Genomic DNA, 27,526 nt, shown 5'->3' on the forward strand with positions numbered 1-27,526 from the left:
AGGACTTTAAAAGTTCCTTTTGGATCACATGTCTTTTTCCAAAAATTTAAGAGTTTTTTTGTTTTATTTTTTAAAATTTAATGGAAGAGTGACATTGACCAGGAACCAGGATGCACTGTACTCATAACCTGACTTCTGGAATTGAATTCTCTTTGGTACAACTATTCAATAATAATAACTTTAAAAATAATCAAATTTAGCCTGGCGCTTGGGTCTTACACTTGTAAGCCTACTTACTCAGGATGCTAAGATCTGCCGATTGTGGATTACAGTTCAAAGCCAGCCAGGGCTGTTAAGTCCCTGTGAGACTCTTATCTCCAGATAACCACTCAAAAACCATAAGTGGAGCTATAGCTCAAAGTGGTAAAGTGCTAGCCTTGAGCTAAAGAGCTCAGGGACAGTGCCCAAGCCCTGAGTTCAAGCCCCACAACTGACAAAAAATAAAATCAAACTTAAATAGAGGATCATATTCACATATACACCAAGCAATTTTAATTTTTTGGTGTATCAGTTTGGTATGGTTTCAGTTGGTCTTCAGAAAAATGGAAGACCAAAGTAAAGGTAATACTAAGTATAAAGCAATTTTCTATTTTTATGATAGATGTGTGTGTTTGTGTGTCCCTGTGTGTGTGTGTCCTTGTGTGTGTGTGTGTGTGTCCCTGTGTGTGTGTGTGTGTCCCTGTGTGTGTGTGTGTGTCCCTGTGTGTGTGTGTGTCCCTGTGTGTGTGTGTGTCCCTGTGTGTGTGTGTGTGTTTATAGTAGGGCTTGAACTTAGGGCCTCATCATCTCACTTGGCCTGCAGTTTTACCACTTGTGCCACATCTCTACTTCTAACTTTTTGCAGGTTAATTGGAGACAAAAGTCATGGACTTTGTTGCCCAGGCTAACTTTGAATTGTGATCCTTGGATCTCAGCCTCTTGTGTAGTTAGGCACCTGGCCTAGTTCCTTAGCTTTTTCACTCATGGCAGGGCTCTCTGCCACGTAAGCCATACCTCTAACCAGCTTTTTGCTGGTTAATTGGAGATGAGTCTCCAGACTTTACTTCCCAGATTGGCTTCAAATAGCCATCTTCAGATCTCAGCTAGGATTATAGGTGTGAGCCACTAGCACCTGGCTGTGATTTACTTTGATCATATTTATTCCCTCTATTACTTTGTCCCACTATTCTCATACCCCTTCCACATTCCTAACAGTCCTCCTTTTACTTTCATGGCTTTGGTTATGTTTTGTTTCATTTACCCTTAGCTTCCACAAGTGAGAGAAAACATGTCATACTTGTCTTTGTGTAATCGGCTATTTTACTTTTTTTTTTGTCAGTTATGGGACTTGAACTCTGAGCCTGGGCTCTGTCCCTGGCGCTTTGAGCACTCTACCACTTGAGCTACAGTGCCATGTCCAGTTTTCTGGTGGTTAATTGGAGATAAGAGTCTCATGGAGGGGGTGGGAAGGTAGCTCAGTGGTAAGAGTGCTTGCCATGCATGCATGAGGCCTTGAATTCAATTCCTCAGCACCACATAAGCAGAAAAAGCCAGAAGTAGCTCTGTGGCTCAAGTGGTAGAGCGCTAGCCTTGAGCTGATTCGCTGGGGGACAGTGCCCAGGCCCAGAGTTCAGGCCCCCCGACCAAAAAAAAAAGTCTCATGGACTTTCCTGCCTGGGCTGGCTTTGAACCGCAATCCTCAGATCTCAGCCTCCTGAGTAGCTAGGATTATAGGCATGAGCCATCACACTTGGCTTTGGCTTATTTTACTTAACGTGCTCTCCAGCTCTGTCTATTTTCCAGTGAAAGATACTATTTTATTTCTCTGTGTGTGTCTGTGTGTCTGTGTGTACGCCAGTCCTGGTGGTTGAACTCAGAGCCTGGCTGCTGTCCCTGAACTTTTGTGTTTGAGGCTAATATTCTGTCACATGAGCCACATCTCCACTTCTGGCTTTTTGGTTTGGAGATAAGAGAGTCTCAAGGACTTTCTTGCCCAGGCTGGTTTTTTGTTGTTGGGGCTTGAACTCTGGGCTTGGGTGCTGTTCCTGAGCTCTTCAGCTCAAGGCTAGTGCTCTACCACTTGAACCACAGCACCACTTCCAGTTTTCTGTGGTTAATTGGAGAAAAGAGTCTCACGGCCTTTCTTGCCCAGACTGGCTTTGAACCGCGGTCCTCAGATCCCAGCCTCCTGAGTAGCTAGGATTACAGGTGTGGGCCACTGGCTCTTGGCTCCCCAGGCTGGTTTTGAATTCGAATCTTAAATCTCAGCTTACAGTCATGAACAACCAGCTCCAAATTTATTGTTTTATTTAAAGTTTTTCCATAGGTATATAATGGAATAGTGGCTTTATTTTCCTCTACTTTAACTTCGTTTTATGAATTTCATACTGTAATTAATGAACTAGAGTAAAAGTATGCTAACATATCACTGAACAAGTTTCTCTCTGGAAGATCTTCTGAGAAGAGAAAACAGATGTGAAGAAGTAATTAGCACTTATTTATACCTTTGTTCCTGGCAGGTGCTCTTGGCAGCAGCAGTCTGCACAAAAGCAGGAAAAGCTATTGTTTCTCGACAGTTTGTGGAGATGACCAGAACTCGGATTGAGGGTTTATTAGCAGCTTTCCCAAAACTCATGAACACTGGAAAACAACATACATTTGTTGAAACAGAGAGTGTAAGATATGTCTACCAGCCTATGGAAAAATTGTACATGGTACTGATCACTACCAAAAACAGCAACATTTTAGAAGATTTGGAGACACTTAGGCTCTTTTCAAGAGTGGTAAGTCATTCTATAAAACTGCTCCTTTTTTTATTATGTTACTTTGTGTAATTTTTTTTTTTTTTTTTTTTGTCGGCCGTGGGGCTTGATCTCTGGGCCTGGGCGCTATCCCTCAGCTCTTCAGCTCAAGGCGAGCGAGCGCTCTACCACTTGAGCTACAGCGCCACTTCCGGTTTTCTGGTGGTTTATTGGAGATAGGAGTCTCTCGGTCTCTCCTGCCCGGGCTGGCTTTGAACTGCGATCCTCAGATCTCAGCCTCCTGAGTAGCTAGGATTATAGGTGTGAGCCACCAGCGCCCGGCTCTTTTGTGTAATTTTTGAAGTAATTTTTCTTCCAGAGCTGCTGGTGATGATCACTTTTGGGTTCTTCACAGTGCCCAGTGCCCTATTACTGTAGCTCCTTATTTTGGAGGAGAGAGTGTGTATGCACTTGGGACAGAATGTGGCTTGTGCATGCTAAACAAGTTCTCTGTTGCTGATCTTATACCTTAAACCTCTGCAGCTCCTTATTCATTTGGTAAACTTTTCTTCTTCTTTTTTTTTTTTTGGGTCCGGTCATGGGGCCTAAACTCTGGGCCTGGGCGCTGTCCCTCAGCTCTTCAGCTCAAGGCTAGCGCTCTACCACTTGAGCCACAGCACCACTTCCAGCTTTTTTTCTTTTTGCTTATGTGGTGCTGGGGAATCAAACCCAGGGCCTCAGGCATGCAAGGCAAGCGCTCTACCACTGAGCCACCTTCCCAGCCCCAACTTTTTTTTCTTCTAATCCTGGGCTTTAAACTCAGTGCCTCACACTTACTAGACAGGCCTCTCTATCAGTGAGCCACACCTCCAGCCTTCATTTGGAAGACTCTTTTTTGTTGTTATTTTTTGTTTTTGGTTGGTTGTGGGGCCTGAACTCTGGGCCTGGGCACTGTCCCTCAGTGATTCAGATCAAGGCTAGCGCTCTACCACTTGAGCCCACAGCACCACTTCTGGCTTTTTCTGCTTATGGGTACTGACGAATTGAACCCAGGGCTTCATGCATGCAAGGCAAGCACTCTGCAACTGAGCCATCTTCCCAGCCCCATTTGGAAGACTTTTATTGGATGCCTTCCTAAGCTATAAGTGTCTCAAAGAGAATGCAAGAATTACTCTTTTATATCCCAGTTCTTAGTTACTCAAATCTACTTGCTTAGCCATGTTTTTTAGATAACACTGATACACACACACATACTTTCTCTCTAAGACTCTTATGCCAAAATGTCTTAACATAAAGACTAAGCTCTAATGCTTTTATGCCAAAAAGTCTTTCTTAACATAAAGATTAAGCACTGAGAAAGAGATTTGGGGCTTGGATGTAGCGCAGTGGCAGAGTGCTTGCCTAGCAAATGCAATGTCCTGGGTTCAATCTTGTTTCATTGAAATCCATACATACACATATTCTTTCTTCTTCTCCCTCTTTCCTTCCCTCTCTCTTTCCCTCCCCCCTTCTCTCTCCCCCTCTCCCTCTCCTTCTCCCTCTCCCTATTTCTCTCCTTCTCTCCCTCCCTCCCTTCTTCCCTTTCTCCCTCCCTCCCCCCTCTTCTCTCTCCTCCCTCTCCCCATCTCTCCCCTTTTCCCCCTCTCTCTCCCTCTCTCTCCCTTTCTCCTTTCTCTCTCTCTCTCTCTCTCTCTCTTTCACTGGGGTTTAGAACCTAGAGCCTAACTTTAGCTCCGCTGGCTTGCCTGGCTGGTGCTCCACCACCTGATGAGGATAGGATAAGGATAAGCTATGGAAACACAGCTGCCAATGAATTCTAAATTTCCTTTCCATTGCTGTTCATAATTAGATTCCAGAATACTGCCGAGCCTTAGAGGAGAATGAAATATCAGAGCACTGTTTTGATTTGATTTTTGCTTTTGATGAAATTGTCGCCCTGGGATATCGGGAGAATGTTAATCTGGCACAGATCAGAACCTTCACAGAAATGGATTCTCATGAGGAAAAAGTCTTCAGAGCAGTCAGAGAGGTAAGTGAGGTCTTCTTTAGGACTGCTTTTTTGAATGTCTCTTAGCCTTTTTTAGTCTGATTTTTTCTAGTTTTACTTGCTGTTGTGGACTGTACTCAAAGCTACATCCACATCTCTTTCTGTAGACTCAAGAACGTGAAGCAAAGGCTGAGATGCGGCGTAAAGCAAAGGAATTACAACAGGCCCGAAGAGATGCAGAGAGACAGGGCAAAAAAGCACCAGGATTTGGGGGATTTGGTAGCTCTGCAGTATCTGGAGGAAGCACAGCTGCCATGATCACAGAAACCATCATTGAAACTGATAAACCAAAAGTGGCACCTGCACCAGCCAGGTATATCCAGAATATATTACCAGCAACCCTAATAAGCTAGGGGAAGGTATATTGTTGTATAACTTTGGAATGATTTCTAGACAAGCTATAAATAATAGGGGACTTGAAGGAAAATGTGGTATGAACCTAGTCAGCATAAAATATGGAATAATAAGACATAAATAGGTTGGTTTGTGGGGGGGGGTGTAAAAGAAAATCCTTTTACAAATTATGCATGACTTCAGTTTCTTGTGAGTGTTGTTTTACTTGAGGAATGGAAGAGTTATTTAACAGTTTATGGAACATGGGTTTTTTAATTTTAATGTTGGAGAGGACTCTAGACTACTCGTATGCTAAATTTTGTTGTGAACAGTTACTTATCTGGATTGAAGGCAGAAAGTTTTCCTAGAGGGGCTGGGAAGCTGGCTCAGTGGTAGAGCGGTTGCCTTGCATGCATGAGGCCCTGGGTTCGATTCCTCAGCACCACATAAGCAAAAAAGAAAAAAGCTGGAAGTGGCGCTGTGGCTCAAGTGGTGGAGCGCTAGTCTTGAGCTGAAGAGCTGAGGGACAGCGCCCAGGCCCAGAGTTCAGGCCCCACAACCAGACTCAAAAAAAAAAAAAGTTTTCCTAGATTTATGTATGATTGTAAAAACATAACTTTGATCTCAGAGGTTCCATATTAATAATCACTGTCATCTTGTTGGTGGTATACCTCTATAATCACACACACACACACAGAAATTGCCAAGCTAAGCACTGGTACCTCATGTCTGTAATCCTAGTTGCTCAGGAAGTTGAGATATGAGGATACTGCCAGCCCAGGCAGATAAATCCCAGAGACCAGAGACTCATCTCCAATTAACTGGTAAAAAAAAAAATGTGTAACTCAAGCAGTAGAGTGCCAGCCTTGAGAAAGCTAAGGGGAGGGACTGGGAAGATGGCTCAGTGGTAGAGTGCTTGCCTTGCATGCCTGGGGCCCTGGATTCGATTCCTCAGCACCACATAAGCAAAAAGAAAAAAGCTGGAGGTGGCGCTGTGGCTCAAGTGGTAGAGCACTAGCCTTGAGCTGAAGAGCTGTGGGACAGCACACAGGCCCAGAGTTCAGGCCCCACTACCGGACCCAAAACAAAACAAAAAACAAAGCTAAAGGGAGAGTGCTAGCCCCATTATTGGCCCACACAGAGCCAGATGCGTATGGCTCATTCCTATACTCTTAGCCACTTAGGAGGCAGAGACCTAGAAGGTCACAGTTTGAAGCCAGCTTGGACAAAAACATCCTCAAGACTGTGTCTGTATTTCTAATTAACCAGCAAAATGTTGTGCTGGTGGTGTGGGTCAAGTGGTAGAGCACCAGCCATGAGAAAAAAAGTTGGAGTGCAAAGTTCTGAGTTTAAGCCCCAGTCCCATCACAGACTTCACCAAAAAAAGACCAAAAAGAAAAACCAACATATGGGGCTGGGAAGGTGGCTCAGTGGTAGAGTGCTTGCCCTGGGTTCAGCACCACATAAGCAAAAAGAAAAAAGCCGGAAGTGGCGCTGTGGCTCAAGTGGTAGAGCACTAGCCTTGAGCTGAAGAGCTGAGGTCCGCCCAGGCCCAGAGTTCAGGCCCCACGACTGGACCCCCCCCCCCAAAAAAAAGAAAAAAGAAAAACCAACATAGTAGTTCACTCCTATAATCCCAGCACTTGGGAAGCTGAGGCAGGAAGATCATGAATTCAAGGTTAGCTGAAGCTATATATCAAGACCCTGTTTCCCGCCCCCCCAAAAGAAAATCGGACTCAAAAATATATAATATGTATAGTATAATATATAGTATATGTAATACTGGCAGTTTGGTCAAGTTAATAATGATACCCACCAATACTAGAAGCGCAGGTTTTTCCTGTGAGATCTTTGCATTCCTTTTAAAGAATAGCTTCAGGAAACCTTCGTTGATGTGGAATCCTTAATGATTATGCTCTTTGTATGTTTTATTATATTTGTTTTCTTACTTGGTGTTTTTGCATTTAGGCCTTCAGGTCCCAGCAAGGCTTTGAAACTTGGAGCCAAAGGAAAGGAAGTAGATAACTTTGTGGACAAATTGAAATCTGAAGGTGAAACTATCATGTCCTCTAGTATGGGCAAGCGTACCTCTGAAGCAACCAAAGTGCATGCTCCATCTATTAATATGGAGAGGTAAGGAGTAATTTTTTAGTAACTTGTAAAGTGAGATTAATTGTTGTTGTTGTTTTTTGGTCATGGGACTTGGAACTCAAGACGCCTGAGCACTGTCCCTGAGGTTTTTTTGCTCAAGGCTAACCCTCTACCACTTTGAGCCACAGTGCCACTTCCAGCCTTTTCTGTTTATGTGGTACTGAAGAATTGAATCCCCGGGGTTTTGTGCATGCTAGGCAAGCACTCTACCACTGAGCCACATTCCCAGCCCCAAACATAAATATTTTAAGTCTTCCAGTGTGCTATAAATTCTTTTTGTGCTCCATTTTTATGCTAATAATCAAAACTTTTTTTTTTTTTTTGTCGGTCATGGAGTTTGAATTCTGTCTGGGTTTGGGCACTGTCCCTCAGCTCTTCAGCTCAAGGAGAGCGCTCTACCACTTGAGCTACAGCGCCACTTCCGGTTTTCTGGTGGTTTATTAGAGATAAGAGTTTCACGGACTTTCTTGCCCGGGCTGGCTTTAAACCTCGATCCTCAGATCTCAGCCTCCTGAGTAGTTAGGAATACAGGCATGAGCCACCAGTGCCCAGCACAAAACAGTTTTTTAGACTTAAAAAAGTAGATAGACACACACACACACACACACACACACACACACACACACACACACGTGTATTGAGAGGACTGGAAGAGGGAGAGAGAAAAACAACAATAAAGGGCATTAATCTGATCAGTGTTCAGTATATGCAGATGTGAAATACTACAGTGAAACTTACAACTAATATTCACTGATTTAAAAGAAATTTACCTTTTAATGTTTTCTCATTTTAAAGACTCAATTAGAGTATTTCCTAGATAGGGGTCCGTAGTGATAACGGTCACACATATTTAGGCATGTCTTTTTTTTTATTAAACTATAAGGAGAACCAATTTTTAACCCAAAAGTCATAAATACCAACAGCAAATTAACATTTGCCTTTATAGAGTGTTTCGTTGTGTTGTAAGGAAACTCAGTCACAAGAAACAGCGAACCCAACACGTAAAATGCCAAATTATGATCCTTTATTGGAGAGAAAAGGCCAAATTATGAGTCTTTATTGGAGAGCCAGAGGACTGCTGGTAGACTCATATTTCAATGGTCAGCAGCCTTGAATGCAGTTAGCACAAATATAGGCCAAATCCACACAAAGTATGTGGAATCAAACCTAACAAAAATGTTTTACATGAGCAAAGCAAACTAGATGAGGACACTTAAACCTAATAGAAAAGCAAACCATCTAGGGAAACAATCAGGAAATCAAGGGCTAATTATCAGGGGAAGCATAGACCCAGTCCCCTTACTTCAGTTGTTCTTGGAATCAGACCCAGAGCCTTGCATTTGTTAGACTAGACAATCCTTCTGCCACTGAGTTATACCTAGCCCCAGTATACTGTTTTGATTTGTTTTCAGTCCTGGGCTGAAGTAGTGGTTGGTGACATTTTTAAGTGATAGGTTAATCAAGTTCACCTATTCATGACTCAGATTTCTTGTTTTGAGCCCAGACCTTCTACTGTTCCTGATGGTTTTAAGGTCAAGTGAAAGCTGAGTATGTGAGGATACCTCGATCATGCCTGCATAAAGGGAGAGAATTAACTATGTGTCCTGTTCTTAATGAAATGAGCAAAATTACATTTGAATACATATCTTGATTCACTAAAGTGCCTCTGCTACTTCTAGCTTTGAGAGAGAGTTTTGGTGCTTTTAAACCTGTTGGAGACCATCATGTACTAGAGAGCTTCAGATCCCTTTCTAAGTGAAATACCTGTTAAGTGGAGAGTAAGCCTTATGAAGGCAAAAATAGGACCCTGAGGACCAGAGTCTGGTGTATTTTTTTTTTTGTCGGTTGTGGGGCTTGAACTCTGGGCCTGGGCGCTGTCCCTCAGCTCTTCAGCTCAAGGCGAGCGCTCTACCACTTGAGCTACAGCGCCACTTCCGGTTTTCTGGTGGTTTATTGGAGATAGGAGTCTCACGGTCTTTCCTGCCTGGGCTGGCTTTGAACCGCCATCCTCAGATCTCAGCCTCCTGAGTAGCTAGGATTACAGGCGTGAGCCACCAGCGCCCAGCTTTGAGTCTGGTGTTTTTTGTTTGTGGGAAGACCTAAGAGGTTGGAATAGAGAATGAAGTACGAGACCAAAATATTTGTGGGCTCTGCAGTTTACCCAGTTAAACATACTTATATTATGAAATGGGTAGATTGTATGTAATAATTGCCTACAATACTTTGTAATTTTGTTTTTAAATTGTTACATTCCTATAATAAAAGTTAAAAGACTTCAAAAAAAAAGTTTTTTTTTGGTCAGTGTTGGGTCTTGAACTCTGGGTCAAGGCACTGGTCCCTGAGCTCTTCACTACCTCTTGAGCCACAGCACCACTTCTGGTTTTCTGGTGGTTAATTGGAGTTTCATGGATGTTCCTGCCTGGGCTGGCTTTGAACCATGATCTTCAGTAGTAGCTAGATTATTACAGGTGTGAGCCACCAGCACCCAGCACATTAAAGTTTTTAAAGTCAGCTGGACTCCTAGCTCACACCTGTAATAATCCTAGCTACTCAGGAGGCTGAGATCTTTTCCTGCCCAGGCAGGAAAGTCTGTGAGACTTTTATCTCCAATTAACCATTAGAAAACCAGAAGTAGTGCTTGGCTCAAGTAGCAGAGCACTAGCCTTGAGTGAACAAAGCTCAGGGACAGTGACTAGGTCCAGAGTTCAAGACCCACGACTGACCAAAAAAAAAAAAGTTTTAATATAAAAAAGGTCTTCCAAGGACCAAGAGCAGTGAGTGGCTTACATCTGTAATCCAACTTACTCAGCAGAGGAGATGGAGAGACTTGCAGTACTAGAGCAGCCTGGACAAAAGTTAGTGAGATAAATACCACCACCCCCTATCTCAACAAATAAGCTGGATCAGGTGGTGCATACCTCAAATCCTTGCTAAGTGGAAGACACAGATAGGAGGATCATGGTCAGAATCTGGCCCTAACAAAAACAGGAGAGACTATCTTTAAAAAGAGCTAAAGCTAACAGGGTAAGGAACATGGTTCAGTGGCACAGTACTTGCTAGGCAAATGCAAGACACTGATTTCAAGCCCCATTACTATAAAAAAGAAGTAAAAGGGGCTGGGAAGGTGGCTCGTGGTAGAGTGCTTGCCTTGCATGCATGAGGCCCTAGGTTCCATTCCTCAGCACCACATAAGCAAAAAGAAAAAAGCCAGAAGTGACGCTGTGGCTCAAGTGGTAGAGCACTAGCCTTGAGCTGAAGAGCTGAGGGACAGCGCCCAGGCCCAAAGTTCAGGCCCATGATCGGACCCCCCCCCCCCCCAAAAAAAAAAAAAAAAAAAGTAAAAGAAAAAACTCTTCCTGCCACTTAGCCTTTGAACTTATTGTAGAAGAAACTGATATTAACTAGTGTTTTTGTGGATCCTTGAATGAATAGTCTGGTATATAGATGAATACAAACAAGTATATATCTTTTTTTTTTTTTTGGTGAGTTGTGGGGCTTGAACTCTGGGCCTGGGCGCTGTCCCTGAGCTCTGCAGCTCAAGGCCAAGTGGTCTACCACTTGAGCCACAGTGCCACTTCCAGTTTTCTAGTAGTTAATTGGAGATAAGAGTCTCATTGACTTTCCTGCCTGGGCTGACTTTGAACCAGAATCCTCAGATCTCAGCCTCCTGAGTAGCTAGGATTACAGGTGTGAGTTACTAGCACCTGGCTATGTCTTTCTTATAGAAATAGAAATACAATACTAGACACAATATTTGCTTGTACTTCTTTAACTTATTATTTGGGTGATAAAAGTTTCCCTACTTGAGGTCTGGGATACAGTTTGGTGGTAGAATGCATATGTCCAGGACCCTAAAATCCCCAGAACTACCAAGTAAGGAAGTACACGAACATCCTTATTTGAACCTGGATCAAGGATTCTAATGCTTTGATATAGCAGTGGCACCTTAAAAAAAAAAAAAAAAAGGTATTGCCAGGCACTGGTGGTTCACGCCTTAATCCTAGCTACTCTCAGGAGGCTGGTATCTGAGGACCAAGGTTCAAAGCCAGCCCAGGCAGGAAAGTCTGTGAGTCTCCAATAAACCACCAGAAAACTGCAGTAGTGCTGTGGTTCAAGTGATAGAGTGCTTGCCTTGAGCTAAAGAGCTGAGGGACAGTGCCTAGGCCCAGAGTTCAAGCCCTAGGACCAACCAAAAAAAAAGTTGTTTATAAGTTTTGGTTCCTACATTTCTAAACAGATCAATCACTTGGTCTTTACAGTGTGCATATGAAGATTGAAGAAAAGATCACATTAACCTGTGGACGGGATGGAGGATTACAGAATATGGAGTTACACGGCATGATCATGCTTAGGATCTCAGATGACAAATTTGGCCGAATTCGTCTTCATGTGGAAAATGAAGATAAAAAAGGAGTGCAGCTACAGGTGTGCAGAGGCTTTTGATACCAATATTTGGGCCTGGCATTCATTCATTCTTGGCTGTTTTTTTTTGCCCAAAGTTGGTGCTCTACTACTTAAGCCGTAGTTCTACCTCTGGCTTTTTGCTATTTAGTCTGAAGACTGCCCATGCTGGTTTTGAACTGCAATCCTCAGAACTCCCGATTAGCTAGGATTACAGACAGGACCTACCTGCCCCTGGCAGGTTATTAGTGTTTAATCATCTATTAGGTGTTTTGTTTCGTGTGTTTATGCTTGAAAGAGTCTTGTTATATCTGAGTAAATGTCTTAAAACTTGTCTTTAAAGAGCAAATCTTTCTTCAAAATCAAAAGCAATTTTGGCTGAGTGCCAGTGGCTCAAGCACCTCTGATCCTAGCTATTTAGAAGGCTGAAATCTGAAGATTGCAGTTCAAACCCAGCTAGGGCAAAACAGCCCAAAAGATACTTATCTCCAAAAAAGCCTGAAGTGGAGCTGTGACCTTAGTGGTAGAGCTCTAACTTTGAGCAAAAAAAACTCAACAGTGCCTAAGCCCTGGGTTCAAGCCCCAGAATAATACCAAAAATAAAATCAAAATCAAACAATTGGGATTTATGCCAGGTGCCAGTGACTCTGAGCTCAAGTCCTAAGACAGACACAAACACACACACACACACACACACACACACACACACACACACACACACACACACACACACACACACACACACACACACACACACACACACACACACAAATAAAATGAAAATTGGGATTTATGAGGTACCTTGTTTTAGACATTTAGGTTATGGGTCAGGTAAGCCCAAATGGGGTTGATTTCTTCTTTTTTCAATTCTGAACTTCAGTTTTCCTTCCCTTCTTATTTCAGACCCATCCAAACGTGGATAAAAAACTTTTCACTGCAGAGTCTCTAATTGGCTTGAAGAATCCAGAGAAGTCATTTCCAGTCAACAGTGACGTAGGGGTATTAAAGTGGAGACTACAAACCACAGAGGAATCTTTTATTCCATTGACAAGTGAGTGCTTCTGGCCAGTCCCATCAGCTGATCTGCACTAAGGACTAGAAATAGCCACGACTTATAGGTTCTTGCCTTCTCATTGCTATAGCAAACTTCTTTTTTGAAAAAGTAACCATCATTACAAAATGGACTTGATGCTGCATTTTGTATGTTTTCATCATTTGCTTTAATAGTTTAAACTTGAAATTGTTCTTTTTTTTGGGGGGGTGGAGGGCGGGGTGCAGTCCTGGGGTTTGAACTCTGGGCCTGGGTGCTGTCCCCGAGCCTCTTTGTGCTCAATAGTGCTCTACCACTTGAAACACAGCACCACTTCCAGTGTTTCTGAGTAGTTTATTGAAGATAAGAGTTTCACGGGGACTTTTCTGCCTGGACTGGTTTCAAACCATGATCCTCAGATTTCAGCCTCCCGAGTAGGTCGGATTTACAGGCTTGAGCTATAGGCACCCAACTGAAATTATTCTTTTAAATGTAGTTTACATTAGAATGTCTTAGGCCTGCAACTGTTAATCAGCTTGCTTTACCATCTTGACTTCTCTTCAGTGTTCTAACATGACTCCTTTATTTTTCTCAGTTAATTGCTGGCCCTCAGAGAGTGGAAATGGCTGTGATGTCAACATAGAATATGAACTACAAGAAGATAATCTAGAACTGAATGATGTAGTTATCACCATCCCACTCCCGTAAGTGGAGATCCATACATAATCCTTTTTGTCCATTGGCTTTGAGAAGTGGCCTTTTGTAATTCATTTTGGAGGCAGCATTTCACTAGCTAGCTATCCATTTTAAGATATTTGCTTCTTGGGGCTGGGAAGGTGGCTCAGTGGTAGAGCGCATGCCTTGCATGCATGAGGCCCTGGGTTCGATTCCTCAGCACCACATAAGCAAAAAGAAAAAAGCCGGAAAAGATATTTGCTTCTTTTTTTTGGTGGTTCCTGGGGCTTGAACTCGGCCTAGGCACTATGCCTGAGCTCTTCAGCTCAAGGTGAGCATTCTGTCACTTGAGCCACAGCACCACTTCCAGTTTTCTGGTAGTTAATTGAAATTAGAATCTCACTCACAGACTTTCCTGCCTGCACTGCGATCCTTGAACTGCGATCCTCAGATTTCAGCCTTCTGAGTAGCTAGTATTACAGGCATGAGCCACCAGTGCCCAGCCCTGTTTGCTTCTTTTTTTCCTTTGTTTTGTATACTGGAGACTAATCCCAAGGCCTTAAGCTTGCTCTTGTGTAAGTATCTACCACAAGGTGCATTTAGCCCCAATATTTACTTTTTTATTTATTGTTTGTCCTGGAGATAGAACTTAGGGCTTAGGTGCTGTTCCTGTGTGTTTCTGCTCAAGGCTAGTGCTCTGCTACTTTGAACCACAGTTCTAATTCTGGTTTTCTGTTGGTTAATTAAAGGTAAGAGTCTTACAGACTTTTCTGCCCCAGCTGGCTTTGAACCACGATCCTCATATCTTAGCTTTCTGAGTAATAGGATTATAGGCATAAGCCACCAGCGCCTGGTTCTGATACTTACTTTAAAAAAAAAAAAAAAAGATCAACTATGGCCAGGTACCAGTGGCTCATGCCTATAATTCTAGCCATTCAAGGGGCTAAGATCTGAGGATCTTGGTTTGAAGTCAGGGAGAAAAGTCTGTGAGACTCTTACCTCCAGTTAACTGCCTAAAAGCTAGAAGTGAAGCTATGGTTGAAGTGGTAGAGTGCTATTCTTGTGTGAAAAAGCTGAAGGATATTGCCTAAGCCCTAGGTTTGAGCTCTAGTACTGGCATACACAATAAAGACTAGTTGTGCTATGGCACTGGTTGGTGGCTTATGCTTATACTCCTAGACACTGAGGAGGCTGAAATCTGAGGGTCAAGATTTGAAGCCAGGCTGAGCAGACATCATTCAGACTCATCTGAAAGTGGAGCTGTGGCTCAAGTGGTAAAGTACCAGCATTGAGTAAAAAAGCTAAGAAAGAGGTTTGAGGCCTTGAGTTCAAACCCTAGTAGCAGCCATGCATTTGTGCACATGCATGAACATGCACACACAAAGAGAAATTGTAATAGAAACCAGCTAAAAGCTGGTTCTGTCTGTAGCTTATGCCTATAATGCTAGCTACTCAGGAGGCTGAGATCTGAGGATTGCAATTCAAATCCAGGGCAGGAAGGTCTGTGAGATTCTTATATCTAAGTAACCATCAGAAAACCAGAAGAGGAACTGTGGCTCAAAGTGATAGAGCACTAGTCTTGAACACAAAAGTTCAGGGACAATGCCCAGGCCCTGGGTTCAAGCCCCATGACTGACAAAACTGAAACCAGCTTCAAAAAGTTACCAACTTTGCTGGGCACCAATGGCTCATGACTGTAATCCTAGCTACTCAAGCTGAGATCTGAGGATCGGGGTTCAAAACCAGCCCAGGCAGGAAAGTCCACTGAACTACCAGAAAACCGGAAGTGGCACTGTGGCTCAAGTGGTAGAGCACTCTCCTTGAGCTACAGAGCTCAAGGATAGTACCCAGACCCAGAGTTCAAGCCCCACAACTAGGGGGGAAAAAAAGGTTACCAACTTTATGATTTCACTTCTGTACCTTTCTGATAAAGTTAGAACACAGAATTGGAGGTAGAGAGGAATGTACTATGCTACAAAGGGAACTCTGAAAATGTTCTGTGTCTTGAACTAAGATCATATACATTTGTCAAGGTACTTTATACACACACACACACATACACACACACACACACACACACACACACACTTTTTTTGGGGGGGTGTCCATCATGGACTTTGAACTCAGGTCCCAAGTTCTATCCTTTTCACTTAAGGCTATCACTCTACCCCTTTGAGCTACAGGGCCACTTCCAGTTTTCTGGTGGTTAATTAGCAATCAAGAGTCTCACAGACTTTCCTGCTTGGACTAGCTTTGAATTGTGATACTCAAATCTCTCAGCCTCCTGAATGGCTAGGATTACAGGTGTGAGCTACTGGCACCTGGCTTAGGTGGGCTTTATTTAAAAGCACCAGGTAGCCTGGATTAAGTCTAAACATGGCTTCAAACTCACAACTCCCCTGACTAAGCCTCCCATCTGTGAGGATTATAAGCATATACCATTTGATTTGGCTCATGCTAGCCTTAAGCAGAAAAAAAGCTCAGGGATAGCTCCCAGGCCCTGAGTTCAAGCCCAACAACTGACAAAAAAAAAAAAAAAAGTCCAGCTAAAGAATTACAAGGGGGCTGGGCGCCAATGGCTCATGCCTGTAATCCTAGCTACTCTGGAGGCTCAGATCTGAGGATCACGGTTCAAAGCCAGTCCGGGCAGGAAAGTCTGTGAGACTTTTATCTCCAATAAACCACTCGAAACCGAAGTGGTGCTGTGGCTCAAGTGGTAGAGCACTGGCCTTGAGCTGAAGAGCTGAGGGACAGCACCCAAGCACAGAGTTCAAGCCCCATGACCGACCCAAAAAAAAAAAAAAATTACAAGGGACTGGGAATGTGGCTTAGTGGTAGAGTGTCTTGCATTGCATGAAACCCTGGGTTCGATTCCTCAGCACCACATAAACAGAAAAAGCCAGAAGTGGTGCTTTGCCTCAATGGTAGAGTGCTAGCCTTGAGCACAGAGAGGCTCAAGGACAGTGCCCAGGCCCTGAGTTCAAGCTCCAGGACCGGCAAAAAAAAAAAAAAAAAAAAAGGAGGGGCTGGGAAGGTGGCTCAATGGTAGAGTGCTTGCCTTGCATTCATGAGGCCCTGGGTTCCATTCCTCAGCACCACATAAGCAGAAAAGGCCAGAAGTGGCGCTGTGGCTCAAGTGGTAGAGCCCTAGCTTTGAGCTGAAGAGCTAAGGGACAGAGCCCAGGCCCAGGGTTCAGGCCCCATGACTGACAAAAAACAAACAAACAAACCAGATATTCTGTATTATCATTATTCCCATCCCTTCCCCTCCGCCTTTGTGTGTGTGTGTGTGTGTGTGTGTGTGTGTGTGTGTGTGTGTGTCTGTCTGTCTGTCTGTCTGTGTCTATCTGTCTAGGGTTTGAAGAAGAGAATATTATGACAAGTTTATGCCACTGTCTAGAACTGATCATTTTATTTATTTTTGCCAGTCCTGGGTCTTGGAACTCAGAGCCTGGGCACTGTCCCTGAGCTTCTTTTTTGCTCAAGGCTAGCACTCTATCACTTGAGCCACATGCTACTTCCAGCCTTTTCTGTTTATGTGGTACTGAGGAATTGGAACCGAGGGCTTCATGCATGCTAGGAAAGCACTCTACCACTAAGCCACATTTCCAGCCTAGAACTGATTTTAGGAAGCATCACAATTGGAGCAAGAGCACACAGGAGGAATGTAAAAGAAACTGATCATAAAAATGATAGGAGAGGGTTAATAATTTTATGCTACCTTTGAATTTTTCATTGTCTCCTTTATTTACTCTTCCCCTAATATAAGCATTGTCACTAGTGAATTAAAAGATGGTTAAATTTAGAGTATGTAGGAGTAGGTGACACTGCCTGTCAGCCATGTGTGGGGGTGCTAAGTACATCCTAACTAGCCCTGATTGTCTTGCAAGACAACTATATATTTCTTTTTCTCAAATATATTTCCATGTTGCTCAAGGATAATCATGCTTTTACTTATCAAATTCCAGTTGCTGGATTATAAATGAAACAATCATACTGCATCAGCTTCAGTAAGTTTTGAAAGTTCTGAACTCAGTTTTTAAAAAATAATCTCCTGGAAGCAGGTATCCGGGCACCAGTGGCTCACGCCTGAAATCCTAGCTACTCCAGAGGCTGAGATTTGAGGATTACGGTTCAAAGCCAACCCAGGCAGGAAAGTCTGTGAGGCTCTTATCTCCAGTTAACCACCTGAAAGGCGGAAGTGGCTCTGTTTGCTCAAGTGGTAGAGCACTTGCCTTGAGCTGAAGAGCTGAGGGACAGTGCCCAGGCCTAGAGTTCAAACCCACGACTGACCAAAAAAAAAAAAAAAAGATATCTCTTGGACTCTTCTTTGGGGTCCCTCTTCAAATGGAGAGCCTCACTATTTCCTTTCATGGCTTTCCTTTCATTTTCAAATAAACTTACTCCATTAACCTTAAAAACTAAAAACAACCCTTAGCCAGGTGCCAGCTCACACCTCTAATCCTGGCTACTTGGGAGACTGAGATTTGAGGCTCCTGGTTCAAAACTAGCCCAGACAGGAAAGTCTGTGAGACTCTTTATCTCCAGTTAATCACCAAAAATCCAGAAGTGGAGCTGTGGCCCTAGTGCCTAAAGCATAAAAGCTAAGAGAGAGCACCTTTTCATAGATCCAAATTCATATCTATTATTGGTGTTTAAATTTCACCCCTCACATACACACACAGTGTTACCAGTCTTTTATTCTCCACTATTTCTCATTTTTAAAAAAAAATTGCATTTAAATGACTTCTTGGGCTAGGAATGTGTCTTAGTGGTGAGTGCTTGCCTAGCATGCATGAAATCCTGTGTTCGATTCCTCAGTACCACAACACAGAAAAAGCTGGAGATGGTGCTGTGGCTCAAGTGGTAGTATGCTAGCCTTGAACTAAAGAAGCTCAGGGACAGTGTCCAGGCCTTGAGGTCAAGCTGCAGCACTGACAAAAATAAATAGATTACTTCTTAACAGGTTAAGCCATAGTGCAGGATTTTTGCAAACAAGTGTGCTTCACACATTTATTGTCTCAGTTCTCTTCTAACTCTTAAGACATAAATTTGAGCAGCTAGGACTATCCAGTACCTGTTGTTGAATATATCTGTATACAAAGAGAACAGAGTAAGATTCTTGGTCGAAGTGCTAGGATTTTGATTACTGAAATTATTAAGGAGCCTAATTTTTGTCTTTTTCTTTGTTTTTTGGGTTTTTTTTGGGGTCCAGTCGTGGGGCCTGAACTCTGGGACTAGGCACTGTCCCTCAGCTCTTCAGCTCAAGGCTAGCACTCTACCACTTGAGCCACAGCGCCACTTCCAGGTTTTTCTTTTTTGCTTATGTGGTGCTGAGGAATCGAACCCAGGGCCTTATGCGTGCAAAGCAAGAGCTCTACCACTGAGCCACCTTCCCAGCCCATTGTCTTTTTCTTTGTATAACAGTTGCAGGCCTAGAAAAATTGAGGCTGAAGATAAAGAACATAATTAAATTTATAGTTGATTTTTCTTCCTTGGTTGAATTTCTTGAGCTCTGGACACCTGACTAATCATATTTTTTTCCTAACAGATCAGGTGTGGGTGCCCCAGTGATTGGTGAGATCGATGGAGAGTATCGACATGACAGTCGACGAAACACCTTGGAATGGTGCCTGCCAGTGATTGATGCCAAAAATAAGAGTGGCAGTCTGGAATTTAGCATTGCGGGGCAGCCCAATGACTTCTTTCCTGTTCAGGTTTCCTTCATCTCCAAAAAAAATTATTGCAACATACAGGTACTTCATTTTAATAGAGTACATATATGGGAAGAGTAGTAGGTCAGAGTCCCAATAGGTGACATGGATTCATGTCGGCAAAAATCAGAAACACTGATGTCCCCTGTAGATTCTATAATGACTCCAAAATCCTCACCTACTTCATCTCAGATTTCCTCTCTTGATGTAAAGCTTAACTTCCCTATCTACTTGAGAGTTGTGCAGTGTGCAGTTGTACTTTATTATGGTGTGTGTGTGTGTGAGTGTGTGTGTGTGTGTGTGTGTGTGTGTTTATGCTTGTACTAGGACTTGAATTTAGGGCTTTGAGCTGTTGCTTAACTTCTTTGCTCATGGCCAGTTCTTGCTTTTTTCTAATTAATTGGTGACAGTCTGTTTTCATCCTCCTGAGTAGTTAGTTGGGATCATAGATGAAAGCTGGCAGTGTCTCTCTCCTCTCTTCTCTGTTTGTCCTTTTTTTTTTTTTTTTTTTTTTTTTGCCAATCCTGGGATTTGAACTCAGGACTTGGGTACTGCCCCTGAGCCTCTCTATGCTCAAGGCTAGCATACTACCACTGAGCCACAGTGCCACTTCTGGCTTTTCTGTGTAGGTGATGCTGAGGAATCAGTCCAGGGCTTCATGCATGCTAGGCAAGCACTCTACCACTAAGCCGCATTCCCAGCCCTTGTCTGTCTGTCTTTCTGTCTTTGTTGGTCATGGGACTTGAACTCAGGGCCTGGGTGCTATCTTTGAGCTCTTTTTGCTTAAGGCTACAGCTCTACCACTTTGGGCTACAGCTCTACTTCCAGTTTTCTGGTGATTAATTGGAGATAAAAATCTCAGAGACTGGGGCTGGGAAGGTGGCTCAGTGGTAGAGTGCTTGCCTTGCATGCATGAGGCCCTGAGTTCAATTTCTCAGCACCACATAAGCAAAAAAGAAAAAAACAGGAAGTGGCGCTGTGGCTCAAGTAATAGAGTGCTAGCCTTGAGCTGAAGAGCTGAGGGACAGCGCCCAGGCTCAGAGTTCAGGCCCCACGACTGGACCCCAAAAAAAAAAAAAAAAATCTCAGAGACTGGGCTGGCTCAGTGGTAGAGTGCTTGCCTTGCGTACCTGAGGCCCTGGGTTCCATTCCTCAGCACCACACAAGCAGAAAAAGCAGGAAGTGGCGCTGTCACTCAAGTGGTAGAGCGCTAGCTTTGAGCTGAAGAGCCGAGGGGATAGCACCCAGGCCCAGAGTTCAGGCCTCATGACGGACCAAAAAAAAAAAATTCTCAGAGACTCCCTGCCTGGGCTGCCTTTTTTACTGGAATCCTCAAATCTCAGCCTCCTTAGTAGCTAGGATTACAGGCATGAGTTACCAATGCCTGGCTAGTTATCTAATTTTTTAACCTAATATATTTAAAAAATCCATTTGCAGCCAGCCAGATGCCAGTAGCTGTTTCTGTTGCAAACTTTGTTCTTTAGATAGGCAAAGCAGAAGAAATGTGTTATCTGGCCTGGTGCTGGTGGCTTACACCTGTAATCCTAGCTACTCAGAAGGCTGAGATCTAAATGTTAGGTTTTTAAAAAGAGGTAGCCGAGTAAGAACAGCAGCACGCATGTGGTATTCAGGTAAGGGGTAGGTTTATTCAGTAGACCTGCTGGGACCAGGCAAGGTTGGCACTCTACGTGGCTGGGAAAGAGAGAGAAAAGAGCTAGAAAAGAGCAGAGAGCGGCTGGGCCTGGGCTAGGTCTTAACTAAGGTATGGGCGGAGAAAGGTGTGGCCACATCAAATTCAGATGTGACTCTTCCCGGTGTCCCAGTTGCCTAGGTAACACAGGTACTGGGTGGAGACTTTGCTGCAAGGAGGGTGGAGTCTGCTAGCCATCCAGGAGCGGACCTTACACTAAGGATTTCAGTTTTTTTGGGTTTTTTTTTTTGTTTGTTTGTTTGTTTTGGTCTGGTCTGGTCATGGGGCCTGAACTCTGGGTCTGGGCGCTGTCCCTCAGCTCTTCAGCTCAAGGCTAGCGCTCTACCACTTGAGCCACAGCACCACTTCTGGCTTTTTTCTTTTTTTAATTTATTTTTTCTTTTTATTTTTTTGGCTCCTCGTCGGGGAAACGAACCCTGGCGGCTTTTTTCTTTTTGCTTATGTGGTGCTGAGGAATCGAATCCAGGGCCTCATACATGCAAGGCAAGCGCTCTACCACTGAGCCACCTTCCCAGCCTAGGATTTCAGTTTGAAGACAGCTCAAGCAGCAAAGTTTATGAGACTCTTTTTTTTGCCAGTCATGGGGCCTGAACTCTGGGCCTGGGCACTGTCCCTCAGCTCTTCAGCTCAAGGCTAGTGCTCTACCACTGGAGCCAAGCACCACTTCCAGCCTTTTCTGCTTATGTGGTGCTGAGGAATGGAACCCAGGGCCTCATGCATGCAAAGCAAGCACTCTGCCACTGAGCTACCTTCCCTATGAGACTCTTATTACCAATTAAAGACCAAAAAAGCAGGCAGTGGAGCAGTAGTGTAGTGTTAGTCTTACCAAAGCTCAGAGGCAGTGTCTAGGCACTGAACTCAAGTCCCAGGACCAGCACTACAAAAAAGGAAAGGAGAAAAATGTGTCATCTGTTAGAACACACACAGTGCCAGGGATTGAATCCAGGACCTCATGCATGCTAGGCAAATCTTACATGAGTTACAGCCTCATCTCCTAGCTCACTTTTTTTTTTTTTTTTTGTCGGTCGTGGGGCTTGAACTCTGGGCCTGGGCGCTGTCCCTCAGCTCTTCAGCTCAAGGCGAGCGCTCTACCACTTGAGCTACAGCGCCACTTCTGGTTTTCTGGTGTTTTATTGGAAATAGGAGTCTCACGGTCTTTCCTGCCCGGGCTGGCTTTGAACCGCGATCCTCAGATCTCAGCCTCCTGAGTAGCTAGGATTACAGGCGTGAGCCACCAGCGCCCGGCTTTTTTTTTTTTTTTTGTATCAGGGTTTGAACTCAGGGCCTCATACTTGCTAGATTAGTGCTCAACCACTAGAACTATGCCTCCAGTTTCAGTTTTTTGCTGGTTCATTGGAGATAGAATTTTTTAACTTATCTGCCATAGCTGGCTTTGAACTGAGATCCTAAGATCTCAGCATTCTGCGTAGCTGAGATTACAGGTGTGAGCTACCAATACAACCTAGACCACTATTTTTAGTTAACCTCTTGGTTTTTTAAATTGTATTATTTAGGGAGCCCAGTATATATTGTTCTCTTTTTGACTTGCTTGTTACTTTGGCACTTTGTTACCTTCCCAGATAGTTTTGGTCTCCCCAGTAAATGCACAAGAATTTGCAGCTTCCTGCCTGGCATTGATGGCTCACACCTGTAATCCTAGCTACTCAGGAGTCTGAGATCTGAGGATCACAATTGGAACCCAGCCTAGACAGAAATGTCCCTGTGAGGCTTTTTTTTTTTTTTTTGGTTGGTTGTGGGGCTTGAACTCTGGGCCTGGGCGCTGTCCCTGAGCTCTGCAGTTCAAGGCTAGCACTCTACCACTTGAGCCACAGTGCCACTTCCAGTTTTTTCTGGTGATTAATTGGAGATGAGTTTCACAGACTTTCCTGCCTGGGCTGGCTTTGAACCATGATCCTCAGGTCTCAGTCTCCTGAGTAGCTAGGATTTACAGGCGTGAGCCACTGGCTCCCAGCTGTCCCCTGAGACTTTTGTCTCGTTAGCCACTCAGAAACTGAAAGTAGAGCTGTGGTTCAAAGTGGTAGAGTGCTAACTTTGAGCAACAAGAGCTCAGGGACAATGCGCAGGCCCTGAGTTCAAATCACATGCCTGGAAACCCCCACCTCCACCAAAAAAAATATTCTTCCACATCTCATCGCAGCAGTGGTCCTCAATCTAAAGAACCATTAGTTATATCGGTGGGCAGCAGTGATGCCACGGGCTGCAGCTGTGAATTGAACACTTCATTATTCCTAACCAACTTTTACTGTTGTTTTTGGGGAATTTTCTGTTTTACAATGAGAATTAAATCAGCATCTTGAAGTCTCAACCATGTTTTGTGTTTATTTTCCTAGGTTACCAAAGTGACCCAAGTAGATGGAAACAGCCCTGTGAGGTTCTCCACAGAGACCACTTTCCTAGTGGATAAATACGAGATCCTGTAAACCCAGGCGAGAGAAAGGAAGAGGGAAAATTCCAAATTAATAAAGAAGAAGCCACCAGTGGCTGAAGAGTTTTTCCAAGTTGACAAGCCATTGGAGACCCCTATTTTCTGATACAATGCACGTTCTTTGCGCGCAGGGACCCTCAACCCATCCCAGTGTTTCAGTGTCACAGAGACATTCTTTGACAAAGAACTGACGTAGACATAAAGGGAAAGGCTGCTGATTTCTTTCACAGATTTTCCTGGCAAGCAGGAAAGCAAAGCGAGCTCTCCAGATAATACCCCCAGTAAATTCCTCCATTGCCTTCACCTAAGTTGCACCTTTATTTTAATCCCTAAATATAGTTATATTTCATACTTCATTTTTTAAAGATTTTCTCTGTAGATTTTAATCTGTCATACTCCTTTACCTTCCGTTTTTCTTCCTATACACTGAATCAAGTACTGGGATCATCTTTTCTTAGGTATTGAGTTTGGCACTCCTGAACAAAATTATCTAACCCATTCTTGATTTTTTTTTTTTTTTTTTTTTTTTTTTTTGACAATGTAAGTGAACTGTTTAGGGGGAGTGGAGTCTTGAAGTTAGGAGATAAGGTTGATGGCTGTCTTTTTCCCATGCCCATCTATTACTTTGCCAAGTTGTTTTGCTTTTAAGGCTTGCCCTTTCAGTTTAGAATAGTACTGTGAATCCCACTTGTGTCAATGTTAAGGTAGCTAAAAAGCACTTTCAGATGCCCAGCCCTAGAAGATGTCTAAGAACAATGGCTCATGCCCCGTTAGGGATTTCACATCCAAACATAATCATGTCTGCTGCTAGGGCTACCCAAGCTTCCAGTTCTCCACGTGTGGGTACTTGAGCTAAAATGTAAGGTTGTTTACATTCCTCAAGTATATCATCTCGCTCTTCTTGGCTACTCTCTGTCATCATCCTCTCATCTAGCAGAAATCAGGTTATGATTTTGGAGACTCTGGGTTCAGTGAGTCATGTGCCAACACCCATTGGCCCTGAACTGTCAGGACTGCATCCCCCCATCAGAGTGTTGGCCTTTCAAGAAGCAGTTGATTATATTGGCATGTAGGAAAGACTCATATATCCCATTTTCTCCTGGCCAACCCAGCATTTCCCTGGGTTGTCCCTGTCTCTGAAGTCCTTCCTTTACTTCCCTCTAGGCCTTTTGAGTATCCTCATGTAGTAATGGTTTCTGAGCTCCAAATCATCCATTATTTCTTCAGTAGAGACTCGACAGGCAGCCCAGCCTTGGTTTTTAGCCCAGAGCTGCACTCACTAGCGGGTGACAAGTTGCTGGAGGCTGGGATCCTGGCAGTGGGAAGAGGTAGGACTGGCAGGTACCCAGCGCCCTTAGCCCCACTCCTCTGAACACCCAGCCCTCCTCGTGGAGGAGACTGTGTAAAGCAGAGCACTGACAAGCACTCATGGCTGGAATTGCTTGCCAAAGAAATTGCTGGCCTTCCCTTTTCCCCTAACCAACCGTATCAGGGAAGAATGGTTAGCTTGGTTTCCACATGAAGTTTTCTGAGGAAGGGGACTGGGACAAGAAGTTTGTCTTGTAGTTAAGTAGACAAGAAATCTTAATCCAGTTTTGTTTGAGAGTTGTTTGTCCATATGATTTTTAAACAGTCAAGTTTAATTTCACAAAAACTTTTTTTTCTGAAATTACTTTTGGGGTAATATTTAAAAATGAGAGACATTTTGTAACCCTGTAAAATATGTAGGGAATATAACATTCCAATGTACACAAGAAAGGCAAATCTTTAATCAAATAAAGAGTATTATAAAATGAGGTGTTTACTGGGCTCGTGACTCACACTTGGGTGTCTGTTTGCCAGTTCAGGATGCTGTAATAGGATCTAAAATTAAAGATTAATGATAATGATATGTATTTTTTAAGAGAAAATAATCTATCAGTATTCATTGCACTTTCTATTTTATACATGACGTGCTGCCTCATGCATTTTATACATTTGAGTATACTCATACACATACTCCTGACTATGTTTTGAGTTTGATGCTGCTTATGTCTTTTGAAGGGATTGTCAGTTTTGTCAGGAACAGTGTAATGTAAGAAAAATGAAGCATCATTTTTATTGGGGGCTGGCTTTGAATTCTCGAGTACTGGCATTACAGGTATGTGCTACCACATCAGGTCCCGAGTTTTTATTACTGTCAGTCAGTCTAAAAGGGAGAAGGCTCCATGATACTCCATAACATTCTTCAAAGATGATGTGTTTGCTCAAGTATGATGGCTCAAATCCATGATCCCTGTACTAGGAAGGCTAGGGTAGGAAGATTTCTGGTTTAAGGCCTGGTCTCAAAAAGAAGACAACGCAAGCCGGGCACCGGTGGCTCACAACTGTAATCCTAGCTACTCAGGAAGCTGAGATCTGAGGATCACGGTTCAAAGCCAGCCTGGGCAGTAGAGTCCGTGAGGCTCTTATCTCCAATAAAGCACTAGAAAACCTGAAGTGGCACTGTGGCTCAAGCAGTAGAGCCTTGAGCTGAAGAGCTGAGGGATAGCGCCCAAGCCCTGAGTTCAAGCCCCACGGCCGACAAAAAAAAAAGCCAGTAGCTGGTGTCTCGTGCCTGTAATCCTAGCTACTCAGGAGGCTGAGATCTGAGGAAGTTCAAAGCCAGTCTGGGCTGAAAAGTCCCCTTGAGACTCTGACCTCCAACCACCTAAAAACAGGAAGTGGCACTGCTGAAAGCCTTGAGCTGAAGAGTTCAGGGAATTGTTTATTCTACAGAAGACAATTATTTGGGCAATTTGCTGAATGTCAACAAATTGGGAAGCAGATTATTCTCCCTGATTGGATAAATGGGATGATAAAATTAGTAGTGACGGTCACAATTTCTTTTTCCTTCATGAAATCACAGTATCTGAACTTAATGGTGCTAGAGTGTGGCAAAATCATGCCCCATACCTTGCCTGGCTGCTGAGTCTCCTTGGCATGGAGTGGACTTCTTATTAGTTTCTTGATGGGAAAATAGCAAAATAATTTATTGGACCGAGCATTCTGTTTAATGTAGGGGGTTTGTGATTCCTGCTCTGAGTTAATTAACATTTCCTACAGAGTAGGGAACACACTGGACAGGACCTCCGTGAAAAAAGATCTATAGCCAGGCACCAGTGGCTCACGCCGTAATCCTAACTACTCAGGAGGCTGAGATCTGAGGATTGAGGTTTCCATGAAACTCTTACCTCCAATTAACCACCAGAAAACCAGAAGTGGCACTGAAGTAGAGTGCTGGCCTGGAGCAAAAATGGTCAAGGACGGGCTGGGAATGTAGCTTAGTGGTAGAGTGCTTGCCTAACATGCATGAAGCCCTGGGTTCCATTCCTCAGTACCACATACCGAAAAAGCTGGAAGTGGTGCTGTGGCTCAAGTGGTAGAGTGCTAGGCTTGAGCAAAAAGAGCTCAGGGACAATGGCCAGGCCCAAAATTCAAGCCCCAGAGCCCCCAAGCCCCAGGGGAGAGTTCCCATCTGGCAGGGCTCATTTGATGGAGATAGGTGAAAAACAGAAGTCCTCATCTTCAAATAGTGAAGTAGCTAGAAGCAGTAGCTGTTTACCAAAAATCCTTTTTTTCCCTAAGGTAGCAGGGGCTGACTACAGCTAGTATTTGTAAGCTCAAGAAGCAGTTCAGAGAATCCCAGTTCAAAACTAGCCTGGACAGAAAATGCCATGAGATTCTTATCTCCAATTAACCACCAAAAGGTCAAAAATAGAAGTGTGGCTCAATGGGTAGAGCACCAGCCTTGAGTGAAAAAACAAGAGGAATGTCCTGGCTCTGAGTTCAAGTTCCATTACTAGCACCAAAAAAACCCCAAAACTCAATTGACTGCCCTTGGCTACGCATATCTGTCTTAGCAGAAATCCCTACATCACTTTCCTTCTCTTGTTCCCTTTAGTAAACATATTTGCAACTCCAGAGTTTCTTTAAAGCCCCAGGTCTTTTAGGTTGGTTGCTGGATACTGTTATTTTTATTGGTTACAGAGACAGCATCTCTCTGTCTCATCTCTTACTCCAGGGAGTTGTGATTGACATAGGAAAAGCCTTTAGAAAAACTAGACTATCTTCCCAGCAAGGCTGTTTCCCTCACACAAACAAAATAAGACAAATAGCTTTTAGAAGTGTGGACCATTTCTCCAAACTCCTATGCAAAAGGGAAAGTATTTTGCTCTTCTGCTCACAGGACTGGAACCTAATGGTTAGTTAGCCCCTAAGAGTACTAATCCAATTCTGCAAAGCTTCCCTAGGTGTTAATCAGGTAGATTAACAACCAG

General features: G+C 43.6%; 1 protein-coding gene across 1 annotated transcript in view; it reads left to right on the top strand.

Annotated features, from left to right (window-relative positions):
• The window catches only part of Arcn1 (archain 1), a 29,061-nt gene extending 4,037 nt beyond the window's left edge, over nt 1-25,024 (top strand). Inside the window, exons 2-10 of the mRNA XM_042682749.1 lie at nt 2,499-2,762; nt 4,570-4,749; nt 4,875-5,080; nt 7,069-7,233; nt 11,511-11,676; nt 12,556-12,703; nt 13,278-13,386; nt 18,909-19,113; nt 23,134-25,024. Coding sequence (XP_042538683.1) covers nt 2,499-2,762; nt 4,570-4,749; nt 4,875-5,080; nt 7,069-7,233; nt 11,511-11,676; nt 12,556-12,703; nt 13,278-13,386; nt 18,909-19,113; nt 23,134-23,223 — 1,533 coding nt within the window. The 3' untranslated portion in view covers nt 23,224-25,024. The remainder of the gene's footprint in view (nt 1-2,498; nt 2,763-4,569; nt 4,750-4,874; nt 5,081-7,068; nt 7,234-11,510; nt 11,677-12,555; nt 12,704-13,277; nt 13,387-18,908; nt 19,114-23,133) is intronic.
• The last annotated feature ends 2,502 nt before the right edge of the window (nt 25,025-27,526 follow it).

Source organism: Dipodomys spectabilis, unplaced genomic scaffold, assembly GCF_019054845.1.
Source record: "Dipodomys spectabilis isolate Male_0828 unplaced genomic scaffold, ASM1905484v1 ptg000076l, whole genome shotgun sequence".
Taxonomy (NCBI): domain Eukaryota; kingdom Metazoa; phylum Chordata; class Mammalia; order Rodentia; family Heteromyidae; genus Dipodomys; species Dipodomys spectabilis.